General features: G+C 39.9%; 2 protein-coding genes across 2 annotated transcripts; both read right to left on the bottom strand.

The window, feature by feature from the left end:
- Nucleotides 1-1,953: 1,953 nt before the first annotated feature.
- On the bottom strand, nt 1,954-24,333 carry LOC113173456 (CD209 antigen-like protein E). The gene is made up of 9 exons (XM_033326852.1): nt 24,197-24,333; nt 23,917-24,020; nt 21,260-21,371; nt 21,055-21,156; nt 19,675-19,854; nt 19,100-19,242; nt 18,716-18,819; nt 18,148-18,304; nt 1,954-1,993 (listed from the first exon to the last, which is right to left on the bottom strand). Exons 3-8 carry the CDS (start codon nt 21,327-21,329, stop codon nt 18,160-18,162), a joined length of 744 nt encoding a protein of 247 aa, XP_033182743.1. The 5' UTR covers nt 21,330-21,371; nt 23,917-24,020; nt 24,197-24,333; the 3' UTR covers nt 1,954-1,993; nt 18,148-18,159.
- Nucleotides 7,661-10,348, bottom strand: LOC113173457 (CD209 antigen-like protein E). Its single transcript, XM_026376868.1, has 6 exons — nt 10,279-10,348; nt 10,094-10,183; nt 9,070-9,339; nt 8,622-8,764; nt 8,194-8,297; nt 7,661-7,811 (listed from the first exon to the last, which is right to left on the bottom strand). The coding sequence occupies exons 1-6, from the start codon at nt 10,346-10,348 to the stop codon at nt 7,661-7,663; spliced, it is 828 nt and encodes a 275-aa protein (XP_026232653.1).
- Nucleotides 24,334-25,731: the final 1,398 nt, after the last annotated feature.

Below are 25,731 nucleotides of genomic sequence, written 5' to 3'. Positions count from 1 at the left end.
GGTTGAGTCCACACCAGTCCATGAACCTTTCCACCACCCCCTGCTAACTGTGACATCTCCACCCTGAATACATCCAACTGCAGAATCATCAGAGAACTTATGAAGATGGCAGGACTCAGATTTGTACCTGAAGTCTGAGGTGTACAGGGTGAAGAGGAAGGGAGAACGAACTGTCCCCTGTGGAGCTACAGACATACCGTAGGCAGTTAGTCAGGTAGTTCATCATCCACAAAATCAGACGCTGCATGAGGGCATGCCAGCACCAACGCAATCAAGCCGGTTCATAGGGAGCTGAAAGTGAGGCTGAGGGAGAGTAAAGATGCTACAGGAGGAAGCTGCAGAACCAACTCCAGCATAACAGCATGTGTGGTCTCCACCAGCATCCCGACAACAGAGACCGCAGACGCCGTGAGGGAACAGCTGCAGCAGTTGTTGGCAGAGTGTTTGGACATTTTTGCTGCACATGTTGAAGACTGCACCCGAAGTCAGGCCCAGCCCATCCCCCTGCAGCCTCACCGGCTGCCCCTCGCCAAGCACCAAGCTGCAGCAGAGCTAATCACTGCCATGGCAACAAATGGCAACAACGAGCCATCGGACAGCCCTTGGGCTGCCCCAGTGGTGATGGTGAGAAAGACAGGGGGTGGCTTGCGGCTCTGTGTGGACTACTGGCGTCTCAACGCGGTCACCCAAAAAGACTTGTATCCACTGCCCCGCATCGATCATGCACTGGACTACGTGGCGGGGCCGTGCTGATTCAGCTCCCTGGACCTGAGAAGCAGAGTTGCAAGTGGAGCTGGCACCAGAGGCTTGAGCCAAAACGGCCATCGGCCAGGCACTGTGGCAGTTCCAGGTCATGCCGTTTGGGTTGTGTAAGGCCCCCTGCCCGAGCACCTCATGGAGCGGGCGCTGGAGGACATTCTCTGGAGATGCTATGTGGTGTAACTGGCAGAGACTTTGAGGGCATGCTGGCTAACCTGTGGGAGGTCTTCACCATCATCCGCCAGGCTGGGCTCCGGCTGAACCCGGCAAAGTGCAATCTGCTGGCCAGAGAAACGGCATTCCTGGGGCATATGGTCAGCACACACAGGGTGTCCACAGAGCTGACCAAGGTAACTCTGGGACTGACCGACACCCACCATAGCCAGTGAACTGAAGAGCTTCCTGGGGATGGCCTCCTTACTGGAGGTTTGTCTGGGGCTTTGCCATCATTGCCAGACCCCAAGTGGTTTGAGTGGTCCAGCGCCTGCACCACTGCATTCCAGCAGTTGAAGACGGAGCTGGTTGACGCTCCGGTCCTGAAGAAGTCCTGGACTCAGACCTGGTGGAGTGGATCCTCGACTACCTCACAAACTCAGTGCAATATACCATACTCACTACTGTACTTATTTATTTCTCCATCAATGTCCATGTCTTGCACTTCACTCAGCAGACTGCTCCTCTCCTTCTTTGGAATCAGACAGATCTGTTGTTGGGTTTCTGATTCAGCTCACACTTGAGTGAATTTATATTTGCATTTTTTTAGAACACATGCAAATTAAAGCTGCAAATTCACGCATCGCAAAATAACTTCCAGGCTTCATAAATCACGTGTGATGCGTCTATTCGCATTTTCTTCTCCCTGTATTTTGCACATTCAGACAAAAGTGTCACACTTTGCATTTTATGAAGGGAAACGTGGAAAATAGACCATACAGCGTAGAGTATTTTGCTCATTTTTCATTTCAGTTGTCTCTGCACAACATTAGTAGATTAGCTCGTACTTTTTTTTCAAGTTTAGACACGATTTAGTACACACCAACCTTTAGTTAATCAGAGCCTAAAGGTGTTCAATTTCCAACTTTAAACAACACTTTGATATGTAACATCCTTCATAATAAAGTGATCTGAACATGAACCAGACTCACAGTGGACACCGAGGCTGATGAGTCCAATCAGCAGGAAACACACAGCAGGACCAGACAGAGAACAACAGCTCCATGAAATCTCCTGGAACCTGAACAGAGAAAAGAGCAGAAAATATAACTAATGATACAACAGTAATAATGACATTTAGTGACAGTTCAGTCTAATAAAATTACCTGACTGATTCTGTGAAGCCTTTGAATGTTGAATCGGTTTGTCAGAGTCAACATTTTCATATATTTCCTCCATGTTTTATAAAGATCACTTGCAGAGAAAGCTGTGCTACATGTAAATGATGAAAGCTACTGTATATTGCCTTCTGCCCTTTTCAATTTTACCAGGAAGTCATGTGTATAAATAGTGGGTATTGTTATCTTAGTCACCAATTATCTCACTTAAAAGAGGAACTCTCACACACAGAGAGCAAACACTTTACAAAATAATTTAATACAATAATTAAATAAAGAGAGGGATTTTGATTGACATACAGTGATACCACAAACCCACAAGGAATAAAGCATCTACTTCTGTCTCTTATGAAGTACAATTTAAGACAGTATTCATGAGATGTCCCTCCTCAAGAGGCCTCTGCCAATGAGTACAGTTGTGGTTTGCATGCAAGTCTGTCCAGATTCATATTCCAATAAGCTTATGCATGTGGCTGTTTAGGCCAGATAATGAAATCCAATCATTTCATTTTGTCTAAAATGTGAAGATGTAAATTAATGATTTGTTTATGGTTCAAGTTTGACAACTAAATATGAACTTTTGAGTCAAGTTTGAAAAAATTTGCACGTGTCTGCATTGCTTTAAATTACAGTGCATTAAAGTAACATTTTGATCACTTCATTCATGTAATGTTGTATTTAAGCCAGTGCAGCATCAAAAAAAACAAAACAAAAATCAAATAAAACATTACCACTGAATAAAGGAACTAAAACTGGCAGCGTGAGCTTTGTCTCTAAAAAGCTAAAGTTAGGGGCTGAGAAACTGCTTGGTAAGCAACCTCACAACAGCTAGTAGTACTAGTTACACAAACATGCACATACTCAGTGATATAGTATTTATGCAGTACATGTACAGTTAAACATTTCACCATGATTTCCAATGATATCTTAACCAAGTGATGTACGCTGGTGATCTCTCCTTACAGTCTGGAAGTTTTCAGGCCAAGGGTGTGGACTCCAACCAACTATCTTCAGACTGAAGAAACTACTTGGATGAGTAGTGAAATGTTTTAACCTAACAAGAAAGAAGTCCTGTTGCTATGACTCAACTTCCAGATAACTTCACCTGGACGACTGAAAATCTTCACTGACATACTCTCCTTACACCAAAATTGACCTAAGATATGGAGTACCATATATTAAAAGTAATCACAAAAAATTTTATCATTGCTAGAACTGAGGTGAGATGAGACTAAAATGGGACAACCACAGCCTCATGGTGTCAAGATGTTAGATTCACAGCTTGTTTCAGCATTGCTTAAGACACACAAAGAGAGAGACAAGAGTTTTCCGCAAATTTTAAGAACTCTGGTGTCCTCAGTAGATGGTTGATTGATTCTTTGTTGTCGTCTGCAGACTCCACATATGAAAATTAGACCAAACTAGTAGATACTGGACCAACATTGTCCTCTGTAAGTGTGCTGAAGAGGCTCCGGCCTGGTCATTCGTCGCCACAGGGTCTCCAGAAACACGCATCTCGCCTCATCTAATACCCATCTATTATTAGCTTATGCTCACACCTACTTCTGAATCTGACAGCTGATAGCAATCTTAATCAGCAGGTCGTAGATGGAACCGTGACACTAACAAATATAAGAAGTAGTGCACGGCTGATCAAGAAGTTTCAGACTGTGACCTATTTGGTTGTCAAATGACAGTTTGTTATCAATAAGAAATGAGGAACCAAAGTCCGGCAACACCATCTCATCTCTACATAAGTGTGAACATTTAAATTAATGAGACGTGCTTCTCCGCATCGGTGCGACTAAGAGATAATGTTACTTAAAACACACACTGACTAAATGTTTTTACAAAATGAGGGTCCCAAAGACTGAGCAGAGGAGGTTGAGATAAAATAAGTTTTAATATAAAATCGGACCAAACAAAAGGGAATACAAAGAAAACAGGCAACAGAAACATCACACAGAAAAAACTAAATCTAAGGAGGTCTAAACGTGAGCTGGCAGACAGGGAGCTAGCCACAAACACAAAACTCAGTCCAAAGACCAACTTACATGAAATGTAAAACAAACGTCCAAGAGTCCAGACTGAGGAACAGGTAGACAACAGAAACTCCAACAACAATCTGAAATCTGAATGTGAAGAGGATCCTGTATCAATTGCTGAGTGGCAGCAGCTGGACTTGAAGTGTGGTTAGTGGTGGAGGAGGGAAGGTGGAGGAAGTGCAGAGACACTGTGTGTGGCAGTGTGGGTGTATTTATTCCAATAGACTTAATTTACATTTAGCTATTATTTGGTTATATCTTTATGTTTAATTCAACATGTCAATTATCATTTGTTACTCAACCATCTGTTACACATCTTCAGTATACGAATTGTGGACATTATTCTTTTATTCTATAAACCTAGAACTGGGAATAACATGTGTCCCTTTTGTCCAATGCAAGATGCCATGAGGTATGTAAGGAAAAAACACAAGGAAAGTAAAAGATGAGATGAGATTTTTCTGAACTGTGACTTTAAGTTTCTGTTAACGGCCGCTCAGCTGGATTAGAGCAATAATTACCAATAATTACAATAAACAATGAATGAATCATTAATGTCGGCAAAGAAAGATTGAGAGGAGTATTGGAAGCAGGTAGGGTAGGTCCTTGGATGGGCTTATGGCAATTTAACACTTTTGAGCCGCCATGGCGGCTTGGTAGCCTACTTCTTCTTCCCCTCTGATGATCTAGTCAGAATTCACATGGCCACTAGAGGTCAGCCTTAGGTTAGGTACATATAAACAGCACAGAGGCCTTTGACAGTGTGCATTTCTCTAGGATGTTGTAAATTACAATTTACTTTTGTCCATCTACTCTGTTGTCAGTCAAACCAGCCCAACTCCTGCAAGGTTTCCTTTGTGTTGAATCTAGAGAGGAATGTCTGTCTCAATGCACAATAAATAAATAGAGTGTTTGTATTTAGATATATCTGTCATGATTCTACTCTGACTCTTAAGTTTTTGTTCAGTCTGCCTTCTACCAGTTTACCAGCTCTTTCATCAAAACCATCCTTCCTTGTAAATGGCTTATATGTTGTTGACTCTTTGCGTCGACACATTGTTTTGCCATCCCTGTCTGCTGGGTCTTGCTGCCTGCTTTAACTCTGATGATGGTGCCAACAACACATCTTTACCTTTAGTATACTGTGTAAGTATCCCTAAAACTAAAACATTGATTGGCCATGTTTAGATTTTTTCCAGGGTCAAACAGGTGTACATGAATGTTGTATTCTCACTGTCTGGACAACATCTGAAGCCTGTCTCACTCATTAGTCAATTGAAGGAGGCTCGCTTTCAGCAGGTCTCTGTCTTCAGTCAGGTATATAGTTTTCACTATACTGGAGAAGCTCAGTCAGATTTACTCTGATGCGGGAGAGTTCTGTACCTGAACCACATACTGAGCTATGATCTGAAATAATGAAGATGTCTATAAAACATAAAATAACTTGTACTACAGTTATTTCAATAGTGGAACAAAGATATCTCTCAAAGATAAGTTTATTAGACTTTGGCATCTGTACACCAAAACAGTAAAAGTGAAATGAAACAATCAAAATGTGAGCGAAGTCAAGACTTCCAGCTTTAATTCGAGGGGTTTAACAAAACTGTGGCATCAACTTTTCAGGGATTTAACATTTTCAAAAGGAGTTTAGCATTGTCCTGCCAAAATGTGCAGACCTTTCCCTCAAAAAGTTGTAATCTGTGTCATGTGCTAGTAGGACCAGTAATAACGCCAAAGAAATCCACTCAGTTCTGGGTATTTATTTATCCAAAAATCCAAAAATTCTCTGTTAGATTGAGGTCTGGGCTTTGACTTTGCCACTCCAGAACGTTCACCTTGTTGTCGGTGAATTATTTCTGTGTAGCTTTCGCTGTATGCTTCGGGTCATTGTCTTGCTAGAAAACAAATCATCTCCCAAGCCGTAGTCATCTTGCAGACTGAATAAGATTGTCCCCCAGGATTGACCTATATTTTGTCGAATTCATCAGCCTCTACCTTAACAAGTCTTCCAGGGCCAGCTGCCATGGAGCATCCCCACAACATGATTCTGCCACCACCGTGTTCCCCAGTAGAAATTGTGTGTTTGTGGTGATGTGCAGTGTTTGGTGTGCACCAAACATAGCGTCTTGTCTGATGAACAAAAAGCACCATTTTGGTCTCATCAGACCTCTTCCATTGTACCATGGAGTCTTTATAAGCCAATGGGTGAACTCAATTTGTGTTTTAACATAGGTTTTCTTCAACAGTGGCCACTCTCCCATGAAGCTCTGACTGGTTATGGTATGTACAGTCTTTGCTATGTCCTCTCACTAGTCTCCTCCTTGCACGATCACTCAGTTTGTGTGGACAGCCTGTTCCTGGCAGCTTTAGACATGTGTCATATTCCTATAATTTCTTGACGATGGATTTCACTGAACTCCAGGGGATGTTCAGTACCTTGGAGATTTTTTTGTATCCATCTCCTGACTTATGCTTTTCAATGACCTATGCTCTGAGTTGCTGGGAGTGTTCTTGTGTTTTATTGTATAATGGTAGCCAGACATACTGAATAACCAGTGATTGGACCTTCCAGACACAAGTGTCTTTATACTGCAGTCACTTGAGATGTATTGACTGTGGTGATAGCCATTTCACTAATTGTGGAACTACTAGCACCAAATATCTGAACCTCTGTTAGATTAGGTCAGTCATTTTAAAGGGTGTGAATATTAATGATTTCACTTTAGATTAGAATTTTTTTTATTGAATTGAGATTAATATGATTGTCCATGACTGATCTGATTTATAAAATTAATAGGAGGATGAAACATCCAATGGGTTGAATACTTTTTATAGGCACTGTATGTGGGATGTAAGTGGAGGAGCTCCCTGCTCACTTGCCAAGGTTTGATCTTTGTCTCCTCTGGTTGCTGCATCCATTTGTCCATCTTATGTGTCTATCAGATAATCTCCTTCCGTGTTTTACCATTATGTCTCTTTGCTTTATACAGGGGCAAGGGTTGGAGGTCGTATCTGAGCACAAATACCTGGGAGTGTACTTGGACAACAAACTGTGGTTCCAATGTCAACTTCTATGCTGTGGTCTGCAGGGGCAGCAACATGAAGGTGTCAGATTTCACACAAGTTCGATTCACATTGACCAGATATGTTATAGCACCCATGACATCCAACCATCAGACCTCCTATGAAGTTATCAAATAGAAGTTTTGAAGTCATATGCTGCTTCATCATCAACTTTATCTTATTCTTACTCCACCTATGTTAAATAGGAACGCAGGAGGATATTGGGATTCATCAATATATGAATAAAGGTGCAAACAGATCTGCAGTTTAAATGGCAGAAGGATGAGTTTTATGAATTAATGTCTCTTAATGCTTAAGGGCTAATTTTTAAAGTTGGACAATCTGGTGTCAAGCAACAACATAACTTGGCACACAGAGACCCAGCGATGCTACAGTTACGTGTATAGGAACATGTTAAATGTTACAAGCTTTGCATAATCATGACAAAGTTATTTGGCAGTATTATTGTATTTTTCCACAGATCCAGTGCAGATGAGAACTACATGACAGATCATTCCATAAGTCATTGGTATAAGTTCTGATTTGTGCACAGTCCTCTTCTCCATATTTAGGGTCTCCACCACCATTATCAGGTTGACTACTTGCCCAGTACCTAGGAAGTCAGTGAACAAAAGATTGATGACACTGTTTATTCCTAACAAAGTTCAAAACAGCCTCACAAACAATATTTAGGCTCCAAATCTGTAGAAATACACTATATAACCAGGTAGTTACTGCAGATGGCACAGCCCTCCAGCACTACTGTGAAGAAAGAAAAGAAAAACTAATCCATTTATATAAATGTGGCTTATGTGATCACACATTTATTAGTTTTAAGATTTGGAACGTATTTATAACCACATAGTTTGGGTTGTTTGACTTTATCCATGAAAGTCCTCTAGTGAGGTTGTTTCTACAGTTTATGAAAGAATTGTTTGTAAAATACAATGATGTAAATGTTAATCAGTGAGTGTACCACCAAAGTGAAGCCTTACGTCAGAGTCAGTGGAGTACCATCTATCCATTTCCAGGTGCCTTCGTTTTCAAAGTCACTCAAACCGATCCAAGTTGGATTCCTGGTGAATCCAGAGAGAAATTTCTGCTTAAACGAAAGATATAGAGATGAGAGTTATTTTACGTATAACCACAACATGTGCAGGACATACATACAAAATGTATCTGAACATATCTACTATGTAATGCTGTAGTAGCTTTGGGACCAGTTTGTCTTGAGTGGCCCTAAAAAAGCCCAGAAGTAAACTCTGTAGAACATCTGTGGACAGACCTGAAGTTTGCATTTCACAGATATCACTCTCTGATCGCTGAATTTGCATTCAGAGATTGTGTTCAGTTACATGAAAAGTTTTATTTAATATTTTCTCTGTCTTGTTCATTCACAACAACAGGATCAAAAATACTGCACCTGGACTTCTGCACTGTCTATGACCACCAGGTCTGCTCCTCTTTGTCTGCAGTCCTCTCTACCTGTTTGCCAAGAACCACTTTTACTGGAGAGGAAGTAACAGACACAGTTGAACATCGTCCATCCTGCAGGACAAGTTTTCTCTGTAACATAAAACAACAGACAATATTAATCATTAAATACAAAACTCCATCTACTGCCAGTAAATGACACTATGGAGACAAGTGCAGATTCAGCACAGGGGTTATGATTTAGTGCATGTTTAAACTGCTATTAGTGAATTAGTATCTGAACATGTTACCATTAGCTCATTAACATGGAAATAGAATGTGAACTATGTCTCCTCAGTCTCTGGGGAACATGGAGCAAATTCATGTAGCAAGACTCACAACAGGAAAGAAAGAGTTTTATCTTTTTGATGCATCATGTCTCTACAACTCTTACTCACTCTGTTTGGATAAATTCTGCAGCCTGTTTCTCTCTTCAGTCATTTGAATGAGGCTGGCCTTCAGCTGGTCTCTCTCTTGATTTGTGTTAAATAGTTTAGCCTTCAGCTGGTCTCTCTCTTCAGTTGTGTTAACTAGTCTGGCCTTCAGCTGGTCTCTCTCTTCAGTTGTGTTAACTAGTTTGTCCTTCAGCTGGTCTCTCTCTTGAATCAAAAGACTGGCCTGGAGCTCCTCAGTCCGATTGGCAACTGAACCACATCCTGAGTTATGGTCTGAAATTATGAAGAGACAGAAAATACTGTATGAATTTCTAGAATTTCTATCAAACAATTTTTGCTTAAATATTAATTGAAGAAATTCAGACAATGTTAATAAAGTGAAAAGTAACTGGCTCGAAAACCCATTTTTATGCTACAAAACATGGCATGTCTCCTTTTTCTCTCCATTAAATAAAAACATGGTGTATGTAGACATTCAAGCATAATATAAATATGAATATGATGAACTGAATTTCCTGTTTGTCTCTGCAACTTTGCTCTACTGTAGAGTTGTTACAGACTCTGAGAAACAAAATACCACATTGATATGCAAATCAAATAGTTTCTTCCTCTTTCTTAAAGGTTTAGTTTTGTGTATTGTAAGTGTTGTAATTTTACAAGAAACAAAATGAACTCTCACACCAGAATAAAGTTAAAATTATATATAAGAATACATGTAAGTAAATGAAGTTCAAAGATTTAAACGTATCAACATTACATTTTTAAGTAAAAAAACTTAAGCTGTTCATAAGAAATCAGTAAATGAGAAATGTATTGTGATTCAAAGTTCACTAAATAAGAAACAAGTAACTTTCATAAATCTCAAACTAAAATGGAGTCAGTGCAAGTTATTTTTAATTGTTTCAATATGTGCTTGTTGTTATAAAGTTTTTACACATGCAGCCTAGAAACATTGAACACAATCACACTTTCAGATGAGGTCAAGCTTAGAGACATTTAGATGTTAACTTATGAAAACCAGACTCACAGTGGACACCGAGGCCGATGAGTCCAGCCAGCAGGAGAACACTGAGCAGCCCCAGAAAGAGAACAAAAGCTCCAGGACATCTCCTGGAACCTGAAAAGAGAAAATCATCAAACAATTACAGATAGACCACATAATATAACCTCTAATATATGTTCAAGCACAGGACAGTCTCTCAGCCTTCTTACCTGTTGGTTTTGTTAAAGTTGTTGAATGAACAGACTTGATAATTTCAACATTGCAGTAGATTTCTTCCATTTCTCAGTGGACTGAATTTTGATCACTGACTTGTGAGCTGTTTGACACAAGCTACAGCACAAGCAGACTTTACATCGATGTGTCTGTTTAGTTTGTCTTCTGAGGAAGTTTCCGCAGTTAAACATGTCTTATCTGTGGTCATCTAACACCTTCGTTAAAAAAACAGAAACAATGATCTTGATGTACAGAAATGCAAAACAGGAAACTCATCTTGCTTGAACATTTGTAAGGGATGAACATGCTGTGGTGTCACAGAATCAGATAAATACTAGGATGTAGTTTGTGATGTAGTCTGTTCTTTACTTGACAGTGGACAGTTCAGCAGCTCATCCATGAGTCTCTTATATTAAGCCATGGGTTAATATAAGAGACTCACTTTGTCTTGAAAAGGTAAAGAAAAAAAATGTTTTTAATGTGTGTAAACTTACTGTTACTGTTACAGTTTGTATTTCTTCACACTGAGATCATCAGAGGCTATTTTAAGAAAGGTGACATGTTCCCACACATCAGCCACTCGAAACTGCAACTGTAGCTTGTGCTAAAGAGTTGAGTTTTAAGTGATGGTCAATAACTTGAACCCTGATCCTAAACTTCCAGTCTCGCTGCACTTCCACTTGGTCTTCTTGACACACAGTATGTCCACCTTCCTTTTCTGCATCATTCTGCATCCAGCATTCAAAGTTCCTACTGTCAGTCCTTCACCGTTGCCTTATCCTCTTTTCTCTCTGCCTACGAACACACCTTCCTCCTCTCCTTTTACAACCAACAGAAGCCCAGTTTCTGAACATTATGGCCGACCTCCCCCACCCTGGAAAGAACTGTTTGAAAAAGTCCTCTATGACTATGGTCTAAGAAGAATTTCTTACTGACTAAGCTCCTCAACAAAACCAGACCCCCCCACAGACACATCATCTGCACCCACAGTCCTTGAATTGCCAGCATGTGTTAAACGAGCATTGCAAAAATTAACCATTGTCATACAAACTTTGCATTAATATCAAAGTCTGTGTCAAAACAAACAAAACAAATTACACCGTATCAGACTGCTGTCATATCAGCTGTGGATTAAAGGTCAAAGATTGCTGGATGAAAAAGAGAAAAGAGAAAATAACACTGATATAAAACCCTCTTTAAAATAGTTTCATATGCAAATTTGATTTGAGTTGAGATTAACAGCCATGGACAACCTATCAAAATAGTTGATGTCCTTACACTCAGTCATTTGCCTTTATGAAGTGTGGAAATTCCTAGGTTTCACATTCAAGTGTTTGCTGTGAACAAAATTAACATCGGAGAGAAAAGTGGATCTTATAAAAATACTATGTTCTAACTACTACACTTAGTATTACAATTAAACCTGAGTACAAAGGGGCTTATATAGACACAGAAGTGGAAAATGAGATTGACAGACATGTTGAACCTAAATTGTGTTCTACTTTGTTTTTTTTTTTGTCTGAAGTTCCCACCAATCTAGTTTCTCAGACTTTTTAAGGAAGTAAGTAATAAGTGATAAAAATACTAGGTGAGAATTATGTCACATCACTTACAGCCGTAAAGTCTTGTATGAAAATGAAGCAGCTGTCCATTCATGTTACAACCAGGGACTGACAGGGACCAAACAGATAAGAACTAAAGGATACTTATTACAAAAAGGGCAGGGGTCACAGGGAACTAATAAACACTAACAAAGTATCAACTAAAAGATACCCAAAACACGGTGGTAAAGCACAAACGAAAACCATAACCTGACTCACAAAGTAACAACTGAAAACACTGTGGAAACACAGGCAAAAGACAAACTAGAAACCAACACACTACCACAACACAAGATATGAAAACAAACAAACAAACTCACAAACAAGAAATACAAAGTAGCAACGAAAAACTACGTACTACAGCGGACAAAAAAACAACTGACAAACTAGATGTACAAAGTAACAAACAAAAAGCACTGCAGAAGGCAGGCCAGACAGGAACAAACAAACGGAGCTAACAGGACAAAGTAACAACAAAAAATACACTGCAAACAGGCAGGTAAACTCACAAACAAAACCAGGGTCAAACAAACGAAGTGCAGTCCGGGTTGAGGCAAACAGAGAGTCCAGGGTTATCCAAAAAAGACTGACAAACAGAAGACCAACTGACGAACAAACAAACGAGTGGCAACGAACCATGTGTCATGTGCATGAATGAACAAGAGTGAGCATGAATGTCGACAAACCAGCACTGAACTGAGGACTGAGGGGTGCTTATAAAATGGAGGGAGTTGAACAGGTGAAATGAATGAGTCAATTAGTCCGGCAGTGGTTGGAGAATAGGGGAAGAGGAAGTCAATATGTGGGTGCGGCAGGAGGGTGAGACACAGAACAGAAACAAAACAAAACCCACAGACAAGGGCAGAGGGAGGACCTGTAACAGAACCCCCCCTGCCAAGGGGCGGATCCCAGAAGGCCCCAAACAAACCAGGATGGGCGAGGTCAGGGAGGCCCGGAGGAGGGCCCGAAAACACCAGACCGGGCGGGCAGAGGGAGGCCCGGAGGATGGACCGGGCGCAGCAGACCAAGAGAGCCTCCGGCGGACGGCCAGGAGCCGGCAAACAGACCAGGAGAGCCACGACCGAACGGCCAGGAGGCGCCAAACAGACCAGGAGAGCCTCGGGCGGACGGCCAGGAGGCGGCAAACAGACCAGGAGAGCCTCGGGCGGACGGCCAGGAGGCGGCAAACAGACCAGGAGGGCCTAGGGCGGACTGCCGGGAGCCGGCTAACAGGACTGAGGAAGCGACGAACCAGAAAGCCGGGCCTCGGCCGGACGGCCGGGAGGCGACGAACCAGAAGACAGAGCCCCGGGCGGACGGCCGGGAGGTGACGAACCAGAAGACAGAGTCCCGGGCGGACGGCCGGGAGGCGACGAACCAGAAGACAGAGTCCCGGGCGGACAGCCGGGAGGCGACGAACCAGAAGACAGAGTCTCAGGCGTGACAGGAACTGGAGCCAGATCCATGACAGGAGCTGGATCCGTGACAGGAACAGGAGCCGGATCCGAGACCAAAGCAGCCTGGGCTGCAGGCCTAACAAAAACGGCATCGGCAGCTGGGCTAACAAGAGCAGAGTGGGCTGCGGGGCTAACAAGAGCGGCAGCAGTGGCGGCGGGACTAACAAAGGCAGCAGGGGCTGCTGGACTAACAAAGGCAGCATCAGTAGCTGGTGGGCTAACAGGACCAACGAAAGCAGCATCCGCTGTAGGACAAACAAAAGCAGCATCGGCGGCAGAACCAACAAAAGCAGCTTCGGCTGCAGAACCAACAAAAGCAGCAGTAGCTGCAGGACTAACAAAAGCAGCAGTAGCTGCAGGACTAACAAGTGCCGGGGACCGGGGAGTACTGGAGGAGGAGAGCAAATGGTGCTGGCTAGGCAGGGCAGCCAAGCAAAACCCTTGCTTGAAGGAACTCAGAGCAGCCATGACAGTGTATTTAAGACACTGAAACTCTGGATATGTCATCAAGTATTCCTTCTTCTCAAAGGTCTTGATTGCTAACCTGTGAAGAGCCTCATAACACTCCAGACCTGCTTCGGAGTCCAGCCAACCAACCAAGTGCTCAGGGCTACAAAACAAGTCTAAATACTCCTCCTCGAGTATCTCACCCAGGCCCCCATAACACACAAAATAAGGACAGGGAGGAAGAGGGAGGCGACCAATGGCGGAACGTAGTGATTCCATGGTCGCTGCTTGGCTGGTTTGTTCTGTTACAACCAGGGACGGACAGGGACCAATCGGATAAGAACAAAAGGATATTTATTACAAAAAGGGCAGGGGACACAGGGAACTAATAAACACTAACAAAGTATCAACTAAAACATACCCAAAACACGGTGGTAAAGCACAAACGAAAACCATAACCTGACTCACAAAGTAACAACTGAAAACACTGTGGAAACACAGGCAAAAGACAAACTAGAAACCAACACACTACCACAAAACAAGATATGAACACAAACGAACTCACAAACAAGAAATACAAAGTAGCAACGAAAAACTACATACTACAGTGGACAAAAAAACAACTGACAAACTATATGGGAACACCAGCACTAAGCTTTTTTCTCACAGATCCATTGGAAGGATTGATTTTGATCCCAGTAACTAACAGATAATACAACAAGAGTGAACCCAATAAACACAACTACTGTGTTTCACTTCATTCAGTACACTTCTATCTAGAAAAAGGATTCTAAAAAATTATTTATTTATTTGTAGTCTCATTTCTTATCTGTAGTTTATAATGCAGATAAAACACATTTAAGTTCAACCTTAGAGTCAGTGGAGTCCCATCAATCCATTTCCAGGTGTTCTCATGTTCTCCATCAGTCAAATCAATCCAACTCCACATTTCTGCTTTGGGGAGGTTAGAGAGGAATGTCTGTTTCAAAGCAAAGAAATATAAAATATAAATATTTCCACTGTGTGTTGTCTGTAACTATTACATATGAGGATTCCCATTACATTAGAACATTTCCATTTATTTAACTGGTTTAGTAATTAGTGCACTCTAAAAGAAATAGTTACACTGTGTTTAACAAAAAAAACTAAATCTTAATGCAAATATCCAAACTAGCCAACTAAATCCTCCTCTGAATTTAATAATCCTCGTTAAGTCACACAAACATGGACACACACTGCACCTGTTCTTCATCACTGTCTATAACAACCAGATCTGCTCCTCTGGTTCTACAGTCCTGTCTGCCTTCTGTCCTTCTTCTACTCACTGAGTCTAAACAAACATAGGAGCCTGTTGTGCTCTTCAGTCATTTCAGTGAGGCTGGTCTTCAGCTGGTCTCTCTCTTCAGTCATTTCACTGAGGTTGGTCTTCAGCTGGTTTCTCTCTTCAGTCATTTCAGTGAGGTTGGTCTTCAGCTGGTTTCTCTCTTCAGTCATTTCATTGAGGTTGGTCTTTAATTGAAATATTCTAACATGCAAAAATTATTTATTATTTAGACAAGCTCAGTCTCGACGGCTGTCTGCCTCAACCGGGTGGGGTAAGGGGAAAGAGGATAGAGAGAAAAACAGCTGGAAAAACAAAAACAAGAACAAAAAAGGAAAAAGACCTCAAATAGTAAGCACTGAACTGAAATCTCAATAATCCAGTGTTTCATTTGTGAGCATGTGTGGGAAACCTAAGAAAAATTACATGAGGAACAACAGCTGCAAACAAGGTGGAGGTGATTGTATGCCCCTCATGGTGCCGTGGCCTGTAGCTCACCTGACAGCTCCAAAATTGGATCATTTACCAAACAATGTGTTTATATTTTTCTTAATAATAACAACTATAATAGCACAAGTGACAAACACTAGTTATGGACCCATTCCTTAATGTCTCATTTGCAACCTAACAGTAGCCATCTGTGCACAAGTGTCAGAGATTTTGAAAATGTTTTATGACTTTTGTTCTGCAAAAACGTCACTTTGATGATGAACATCTGGAATCTTTTATGCTTGCAATAATATAGTCTAAATATTGTGGTAGAAACCTTGATGTTCTGTGAAGAGTGTTTCTTCAGTCTATGTTCTTTGTATGTCACTAGATGTTTTGGCTCAGTTGGAGCAGAGCTCTTTACTGTACTAATATAGTCGTAATAGAGGGTGATGGCTGTTGGCAGGAATGACTTCCTGTTCCTTTACTTATCACACTGGAGCTGGAGAAGTTTCTGACTAAATCATCTCCACAGTGACCAGCAGGATGTGGAGAGGATGTGAGCTACTCTCCATGATGTTTAACAGTTTGTTCACCATCATCCTCTCAACATCCGCTGTTGAATTGTGAATTCCCAGCACTGAGCCAGCCTTCCTGATCAGTTTGTTCAGTTTGTTGTTGTCCCTGGATCTGATGCTGCTGCCCCAGCAGACAGCAGCAAAGAAAATAGCACTGGCTTCAACAGACTGGTAAAAGATTTACAGCATCTTGTTGCACTCATTAAAGGACTTAAACTTCCTCAAGACGTAGTGGAGATGTATGAATCCTTCACGATACAGATAATCCAAAGTTGTATTCTCTCTGGTGGGCAGTAAACACACTGCCAAAGCATTTGGATGTTGATTCTGGAGTCTAATAGTGACAGAGTGAAAGACATCACACACTACATCGGCAGTTGCTGATGGCGGGATATATATGTTTGTTACACCCTCACTATTTAGCTAGTTTACCTCCCGGCCTGGACCTGGTGGAGTGGATCCTTGACTAGCTCACAAACCCAGTGCAATATACTGTTGTCACTACTGTACTTATTTATTTCCCCATTGATGTCCAGTGCTTCGCTCTGCAGACTGCTCCGACACTACACAACTACTGGTCTTTCTTTAGAATAAGACAGATCTGTTGTTGGGTTTCTGATTCAGCTCACACCAGAGTTAATTTATATTTGCATTTTTTTCAGAACACATGCAGATTGAAGCTGCATTTGAAATTCACGCACAGCAAATAGTTTCCAGGCTTCATATATCACGTTAGGTCTCTATTCACATTTTCTTTTCACTATATATTTCACATTCTGACAAAAGTGCCACACTTTGCATATTTATGAACGCATAGGTGAAAAATCCACAGTGTGCAGGATTTTGCTCATTTCTCATTTGATTTGTCTCATCGCAACATTAGTGATTTAGTAAACCTTTAGTAACTCAGAGGCCAAAGGTTTTAAATTTCCAACTTCAAACAACACTTTGATATGTGACATCCTTCCTAACAAAGTGATCTGAACATGAACCAGACTCACAGTGGACACCGAGGCTGATGAGTCCAATCAGCAGGAAAACACTCAGCAGCACCAGACAGACAAAAACAGCTCCATGAAATCTCCTGGAACCTGAACAGAGGAAAGAGCAGAGAATATAACTAATGATACAACAGTAATAAAGACATTTAGTGACAGTTCAGTCTAATAAAATTACCTGACTGATTCTTTGAAGCTTTTGAATGTCCAATCAATTTGTCAGAGTAAGAATTTGCATAAGTCTCCTCCATGTTTTATGAAGATCACTTGCAGAGAAAGCTGAGCTACATGTAAATGATAAAAGCTACTGTATGTTGATTTTTTTTCTTTTCAACTTTAGCAGGAAGTCATGTGTACAAACCATGCACGTTACACAAACAGTGAGAGTTGTTACGTTAGTCACTAATCATCTCACTTAAGAGGAACTCACACACACAGAGCAAACAAAGTATTTAATTATTGTATTAAACTATTTATATAAACAGAGGGACTTCAATTTGTTTAAAATAATATCTACATGAAACATCATCATATGTATCTAATGATAATGATAATGACTTTATTGATCCTCTTGGGGAAGTCTATCAGTGAGCTGTGTTTATAGAGTAACATGAAAATATGTGGTAGAGACTGGACTGCAGGTAACCACAGATGGAAATATGGAAATAACATGTTTACCGTGTTATTTCCATAATGTGGTTTGAAAAAGCACCATGATGTGTGAATGCTCTGCACAGACTCATTGAAATCAGAATACTGCATAGTTAACAATAATTTGACAGGTTCATACATGATGTAATATGAAGCATGTTTACTATAGAAATATAAAACAAGGACAATCAACTTGAGTAAGATTGCTGTATTGTATATTTAATTAAAGCTTCACTTTTACATGAGAAAATACTTAATCAATTCAAAGGAGGCAGGAGACAAACTGGGCACATCTGCTGGTAGACAAGAACAGGGAGCACACAGAGGGCGGTAATCGTAAAAAAATTAATGAACCCAGGTTTGTAAAATAATATTTTAATTAACTTTCACCTGTGTTACAACATTTTCTCACAGATCCACTGCAGAGATTTTTCACAGGGCAGGTCATTCCACTCAGAGTCAGATCTGATATGTGCACAGTCCTCATCACCAGTCAATGAACTTCCACCACCATTATCAGGCTGGTTGTTCCACCAGTTACTGACCAAAACAGACAAACAACAAAATAAAGAAGAAACTGTAAAGATCTGACATAAACACAGTTGCTCAGTAACACTTTATATGCATAATGTATATATAATTTATTAATAATGGTAACACTGTTAAATTTAAAATTTTTACATTTTAAATTTAAATCTCATATTGTGTGTGTGTGTGTGTGTGTGTGTGTGTTTGTTCTTTGCTCTGTTTTAGGTTGTTGATTTTTCGTTTGTGGTACAAATCTCTGTCTAATTGACTCTCTGTCACTCAGGGTTTGTTTTTTCAAAATCTATTTGAACCTGTTATGATCTCTTTATGTAAACTCCTGTGTTTCAGTTGTGTTGGTAATTCCAGATACACATTATATAAAAGATTTGGATTCAAAACAGGTAAATAACATTTCAATCATACTTTAGAATCAGTGGAGTTCCATCGACCCATTTCCAGCTTCCTTCGTTGTCTCTGTCACTCAAACCAATCCAAGTGTCCACATTGGTGAATTTGGAGACAAAAGTCTGGTTCACAGAAATAAAATAAAGTTTAAACCACATCACATGTACATGTATGAGTGTACACAGACAGATAATACATACATTTTTACTTTGATAAATCCAGAGATGAAGATCTGTTCATTTTAAACAATGGAAAAACTCAAACTCAAAGTAAAAATACATACGTTTGGAAATAACCAATGACAAATTATACCTGCAATATCCACACAACCTGTGAAATGTTCCATTCATGATATGATGGAAAATAATTAATTTCTTCCAGTGTCTCAAAAACACTCTTCACCTGTTCTGAGTTGCTGTCTATAACCACCAGATCTGTTCCTCTGGTTCTGCAGTCCTCTCTACCTATTGTCCAAGAACCAGACTCAGTGGAGAGGAAATAACAGGAAAACCCGAACTTTGTCCATCCTGCAGGACAAGTTTTATCTGGAACATAAGAAAACAGACATCAAATGTCAGACAAGACAAAACTCCATCTCCTTCCAAAGAAAGACTGCGTGAGGTAAATCAGAGGTCACTTTTGGTTCATGACTCACAACACTATTTGAAATTAAATAAAATATATTAATATGTTAATGGTAGATTATTAACATTTAGTTCAATTCAGTTCATTTATATAATTCACAACAAAACCCACTTCAATGCAAATTAGATGATAAGGTTACAACCTTAAAGAATAAACACAGAAGAACATGAACACAGAATGTACCAACGCAACCTCTGTCTTCGAGAAAACTTCAGTTCACTGTGAAAACACATGACAGGGACTCTTATCTTGAACTGATTATTGTGTTTGCAGCACTTTCTTCTGTTGGTTTTGAGGTATCTTGTGCCATGTGTGTTATGACCTACACTTACCCTGCCTGCACAAACTCTGAAACCTATTCAGCTCTTTGTTAATTTCACTGAGATTCGTCTTCAGCTCGTTTCTCTCTTCAGTCAGGGAGGACAGTTTATCGTCACTGGCCTGGAGAAGCTCAGTCAGGTTGGCCTTAAAAATGGAGAGTTCAGCAGCTGCAGCATGTACTGAGTTATAATCTGAAAATAAATTAATTAATAAAAAGGTCATGTGATGTGAAACATTATTTAAATGGTATTTAAAAGTTCCATGCATTCAAACTACTAAATTCTTTCAATTTTAAACGTTAGGCGCACTTTCATATTAACAAATTATAATAATAATGGTATATGTCACATACTTCTAATCTTTAATTAATGCACACTAAACAGATCACCTGTAATCAATGTTAATTTACGTTTACGTCATACATGCATTGCAGACTCATGTATTTCATTGGAAAAGTGAATGTTTTTGAGCCCATATGGTCATCAGATGAAAAATCTGATGTCATTTATTACACCCTACAACATTTTGGATGTTCTAACCTGTCCATGTAATTTTTTTTTTAGAGAACTATATTCATGGTTCAAATGAGGTTGTTCACATTTTCAGACTTGCCAGTCATAATTCATACTGGTTTTCATCATGACAGCGTTCAGGCACATTTTGGGGACTTCAAGGACCTGGTTTTTAGGCCCCAAAACGGGCATAATATGGGCACCTTAAATGTTGCTAGACTACTGAATAGTGAATAGGAGACTGAGCAGAGACGACTGAATATGGAGGCTGAAAACAAACTGTTTTTTTTTTTTTTTTTTAAGAAAAATGCACTTTAAGAAGTGGATGATAACTCACATAACTTCATATTGTTGATTATTATATGATTATGAATGATCATACTTAGTAGTTTAATGATCTACCAAGTGTGAACTAATCATATGAAGTCACAGAGACCTGGTCATGTGTGATGATGATCAACAGCAGTTCATGATATGTTTTAAATAAAGTAATGCTTTAAATCATCAGTAAATGATGTGTACCATTTTAGTATTTCCATAATCTCACAGAGAATGTTAAAAAGAAGAAAAAGTATCTCACTGTGGAAATGCATGACAAAACCAACACCTGCTATAGTGATTTTGGTGTGTATAGTTTAAATATAATCAAATCAATCAAAGGTCAAATTCCTGTTTGTCTGCTTCACTGTTTAGTGTTAAATGTAGTGAACTTCAGGCACTGTAAAAAATAAAGTTTAAGAAAAGTTTAAAACTAAAGAAATTAATCACTTAGGAATTTAGTACTATTATATAAGATCATTTATTAAGCTTAGGCCTAAATAAACATCTCTTTACAATCACAAGCTGACTGTGGTATTATCTCATGAAAACCAGACTCACAGTGGACATCGAGGCTGATGAGTCCAGCCAACAGGAAAACACTCAGCAGCACCACACAGAGAACAACAGCTCTATAAGGTCTTCTTACTGAACTCTCTGGACCTGAACATAGAAAAGACCAGTGAATATAATCAGTGATACAGACACAGATGATAATTATTTTCTGCTGTGTGTGGCAGTTTTTTGTTTGATCAAACATTTTTACCCGTCTGATTTGTTGAAGATCTTGGATCAACAGACTTGCTGGGTTTAATGTTGCTATATATGTTTTCCATTTCTTATGAAAGTCTTCAGGAAGGTCAGATCTGCTGCCCAGACTGCAGCACATGTAAATGATGAAAAGGTTTCCTGGTTTCAGTTTGTCACTGCTACAACATCTAAGGAAGTGTGAAGTTTCTGTGGTTTATTGGTGGTTTTTACACACCATACAGCCATCACCAAGAACAAACACTTGAACTAATTCACATGGCCTCAGGAGAGCATATAGTACTATAACATATCACCTTTGGACATTGAGTGTTACCTAAATATTTAGGTAACTATAGCAGCTGGGTTGTAGAGTCCCTCTTTAGCAGATACATTAGAACAACAGCACACATCCTCATGCAGAGCAACTTGAAGAAGATTTAGCAGACTTCAATATATCACATTACTCATTAATAACATATAACCTTTTTATTTAGGTAGAGATTTAAATTTGTATCTAAAAGATTTTCAGCAAGTTTCCATGTTTCTCCTTTCTAAAATCTAAATATCTAAAATCTATCTACCTAGTTCATTCAGAATCTGTGAGTGAGCTGTGTTTACAGAGACACATGAGAATGTGTGGTAGAGCTCTTCCTGTAGAGAGGTGGTGGTTTAGTTTAGGGCTGCAGTTTCTTGCAGGGTTTTCACATGAGCCAGTAGATATGCTAGAAAATTGTGAGTGTTGAGCTGATTTGTCTGACTGGTTGGTCCTCTGATGTCTTTTTACACAGACACACAGTCACTGTCTGCTGATTCCATATTATGATCTCTGTTCTTTGGATTAGACATTTATGATGTAAACACAGAAGTGTTCACCATTGAGGTAAAAAAGTCACAGTAACTCAGTAATTTGGTTAGAAAATGCACCATGACGTGTGAATGTTTTCTACAGACAGATGAGATCTGCAAATAGTTATTAAAGTAGTTTGATAAGTAATGTGAACTAAACATTGGCAATTTAATCAGTCACCTAATAATGTAGTTAGCTAATGATGTGTTAAAATCAGTGGTACAGCCACAAATCCAGCAAAAGCCTTCTTTTAAGTTTAATTAATACTGTGTACAATTATTTTACAACCTAATGCTTCTGTAGTTAAACAGGTTATTCCTTTGCAGTTGGCAAAAATGTTATAAAAATATAAGTGCTTCTTTATTGTTCTTTGTTGTATTCTTGTAGATGATTTGTCTGACGCCTTGTAAAACATGGAAACAAAAAACTCTCAAAGGCACTGAACATCCCCCAGAGTTGGGTGAAATCCATCATCAAGATATGACTGGAATATAGCACATTTCAAAATCGGCCTAGAGCAGGGCGAGTGACTGTGCAAGAAGGAGATTAGTGAGAGAGACCACTTACACACCAATGACTACCCTGAGGGAGTTACAAGCTTCAGCAACTGAGATAGGAGAGACTGTACATACAACAACTGTTGCCTGGGATCTTCACCAGTCAAAGCTTCATGGGAGAGTGGCAAGAACAAAGTCACTGTTACAGAAAACTCATGTTATATCAAGACTTAAATTCGCCAATAGGCATGTGAAAGACTCCATGGTCCAGTGGAAGAGGGTTCTTTGGTCTGATGAGACCATGATTGGTGCTTTTTGGCCATAAGACAAGACGCTATGTTTGGCGCATACCAAACACTGCACATCACCCCAAACACACCATTTCTACCGTGAAACACGGTGGTGGCAGCATCATGCTGTGGGGATGCTTTTCGCCAGCCGGCCCTGGAAGGCTTGTTAAGGTATAGGGTAAGATGAATGCGCAAACTATAGCACAATCCTGGAGGACAATCTTATTCACTCTGCAAGACGACTATGACTAGGGTGACTATTTGTTTTCCAGCGAGACAATGACTCGAAGCATACAGCGAAAGCTACACAGAAATAGTTTACAGACAATTCAACAAGGTGAATGTTCTGGAGTGGCACTGTCAAAGCCCAGACTTCAATCCAATAGGGAATTAGTGAAAGGACTTGAAAAGCACTGTTCACACCTGATACCAAAGCAATCTGACAGAGCTTGAGCTGTTTTGTAAAGAAAAATGGCATAAAATTCCAGGGTCCATGAGTGTAAGCCTAACTGAGACCTATCCACACAGACTCCTTGCTGTGATTGCAGCCAAAGGTGCATCTACTAAATACTGACCTGAAGAGGGTGAATATTAATGCAAACACTGATTTCACCTTATGTATTTTTATTTAATTGACATTACTTTGTAGAAACCTGTTTCCACTTTCACATCGAGATATTTTTAAAAAATAATATTTTTGTCAAAGTCCAACTTTTATTGACCACGATTGATTTATAATGTCAAGAAAAGGATGAAACGTCCAAGGGGGTTAATATTTTTATAGGCATCTATTTGACGGCACCAGCAGTAAATTCTGTAAACTGTGCTGTGTAATTTACAACAAAGAGAAAGAACCCAGAGGACGATATGGGACATCCAACTTATGCTCCTCAGTAGATCTGAATCTGGTACCAAAGGAGAATTTGATGGCACAATTTCCATGTGTCAAGGATTAATTTATGTACTCATGATTATTAGGAGTCACATTATAAACAAGGATGTTTAAAGTTTATCAAAGTGAAGTACAGGTCTTCCTTACTTCACAGTCAGTGGAGTTCCATCGACCCAGTTCCAGGTTCCCTCTTTGTCTTTGTCAGTCAAACCAATCCAACTTTCAACCTTGGTGAATTCAGAGAGGAAAGTCTGTTCAACTAAAATAAAATGAAAACTCAATGTATTCATGTTCTAGTTTTAATCACATCATATGCACAGGTACATGTCATCATACATAAAGATGACGATTCATTAGGATTTGTGAAGATTTATTTCATCATCACAGAGACATCGTTAAGTCACACCAACATGAACACATGCTGTACCTGTTCTTCAGCGCTGTCTATAACCACCAGATCTCCCCCTCTCTTATTACAGTCCTGTCTGCCTTTAGACCAGGAACCAGACACACTGGACAGGAAATAACAGGAACATCTGAACTTCGTCCACCCTGCGGGACAAGTTTTCCCAACAGACATTAAAAATCTGCCAAGATAAAAGTCCATCTATGGCCAAGGACATGTTCATTCAACGCTCTACTGGATTCCTATAATATAACAAGTGGTTCTTTGAACTTCAGTCTTTAAAGACAGTTGTATTTAAAGATTGCAGCATTCTTTATCTGACATCATTGAGGTTCATGTGTCATGTCCATTACAGCCTTCACTCACCCTGTGTGATCATTTTCAGCAGCCTGTCATGTTCCTCAGTTGTTTCAATGAGGCTGGCTTTCAGCAGGTTTCTCACTTCAGTCAGGGAGGATAGTTTGTTAAGACTGTCCCGGAGAAGCTCCGTCAGGTTGGCTTTGATGAAGGAAAGTTCTGTGGCTGCACCACGTAGTGACTTCTGATCTATAAACATGAAGAGACATGGATTTAGACAAACATGTTCTCCACTGGGTTTTTCATGAATAATGTGGGATGTCTTAAATAAGGGACAAACTGAACAAATTGTCTCAAGAATCAACGACACAACATTAATAATAAATGAGAATACAGATTCATTCTCTGCTCAGCATGTCAGTCTCTGTCTGACCAAACATTCGTACCTGTCTGATTTGTTGATGCTCTCTAGTGAACAGACTTGTCATATTCAACATTCATATATATTGATGGTCAGATCTGCAGCAGCACAGACTGTAGTCCATGTAAATGATGAAGGTTTTGCTGATTTTAGTCCCTCACTGTTTTAGCTTCTGAGGAAGTGACATGTTTCAGTGGTTTTCAGGGTGGCAAACCCTCTGCAGAGCAGTATTATCATAGGATACACCTCACTACAGGTATGAAGAACTGAAACTATTTGTTCTGTTTGTTTATTCACAAGAAACCGAATGGAGAAGTCCCATTCATTCTACCCATCATGATCTAATCACCTCAGGACCATTGGCAGCACTAAAATGCCTTTTTTTCCTGACAAGGAATTCCTGCGTACACACATCCTGTGTGGTGACAAAACTTCCAGAGAGCATTGGTGATTTCACTAGTAGGAGTTAAGACAACACAATTAGAAGAAACAGAGGTTTTCTGTAAACATGGTGAAGATGTGTAGACAATGGAAATACATGATACTGTGAATATCAATAAAATGCAGCCAGTACAACAAATTCATATCTGATCTACAACAACCAATTATCTTTTCCAGAAACATTAAATCTTACAGAATAACATCCACTTTTATTTACAGAGTTACTGAAATGGTTTGTTTGGTTCATGAGGGGTTTACAGTCTGAGCTCCATCATCACACAAAGGCTTGAACAAATCAGAAGCATAGAAGAACTGTCTGACAAAGAATGAGTGTGGGTTGTTGACGTTCATGTTCGGGGAGATTGAACTGATGATACATAAATATGAGTTTGTGTGT

This window comes from Anabas testudineus, chromosome 21 (genome assembly GCF_900324465.2).
Source record: "Anabas testudineus chromosome 21, fAnaTes1.2, whole genome shotgun sequence".
In the NCBI taxonomy this organism is placed as follows: Eukaryota; Metazoa; Chordata; class Actinopteri; order Anabantiformes; family Anabantidae; genus Anabas; species Anabas testudineus.
This window is presented reverse-complemented; position numbering and strand designations above follow the sequence as displayed.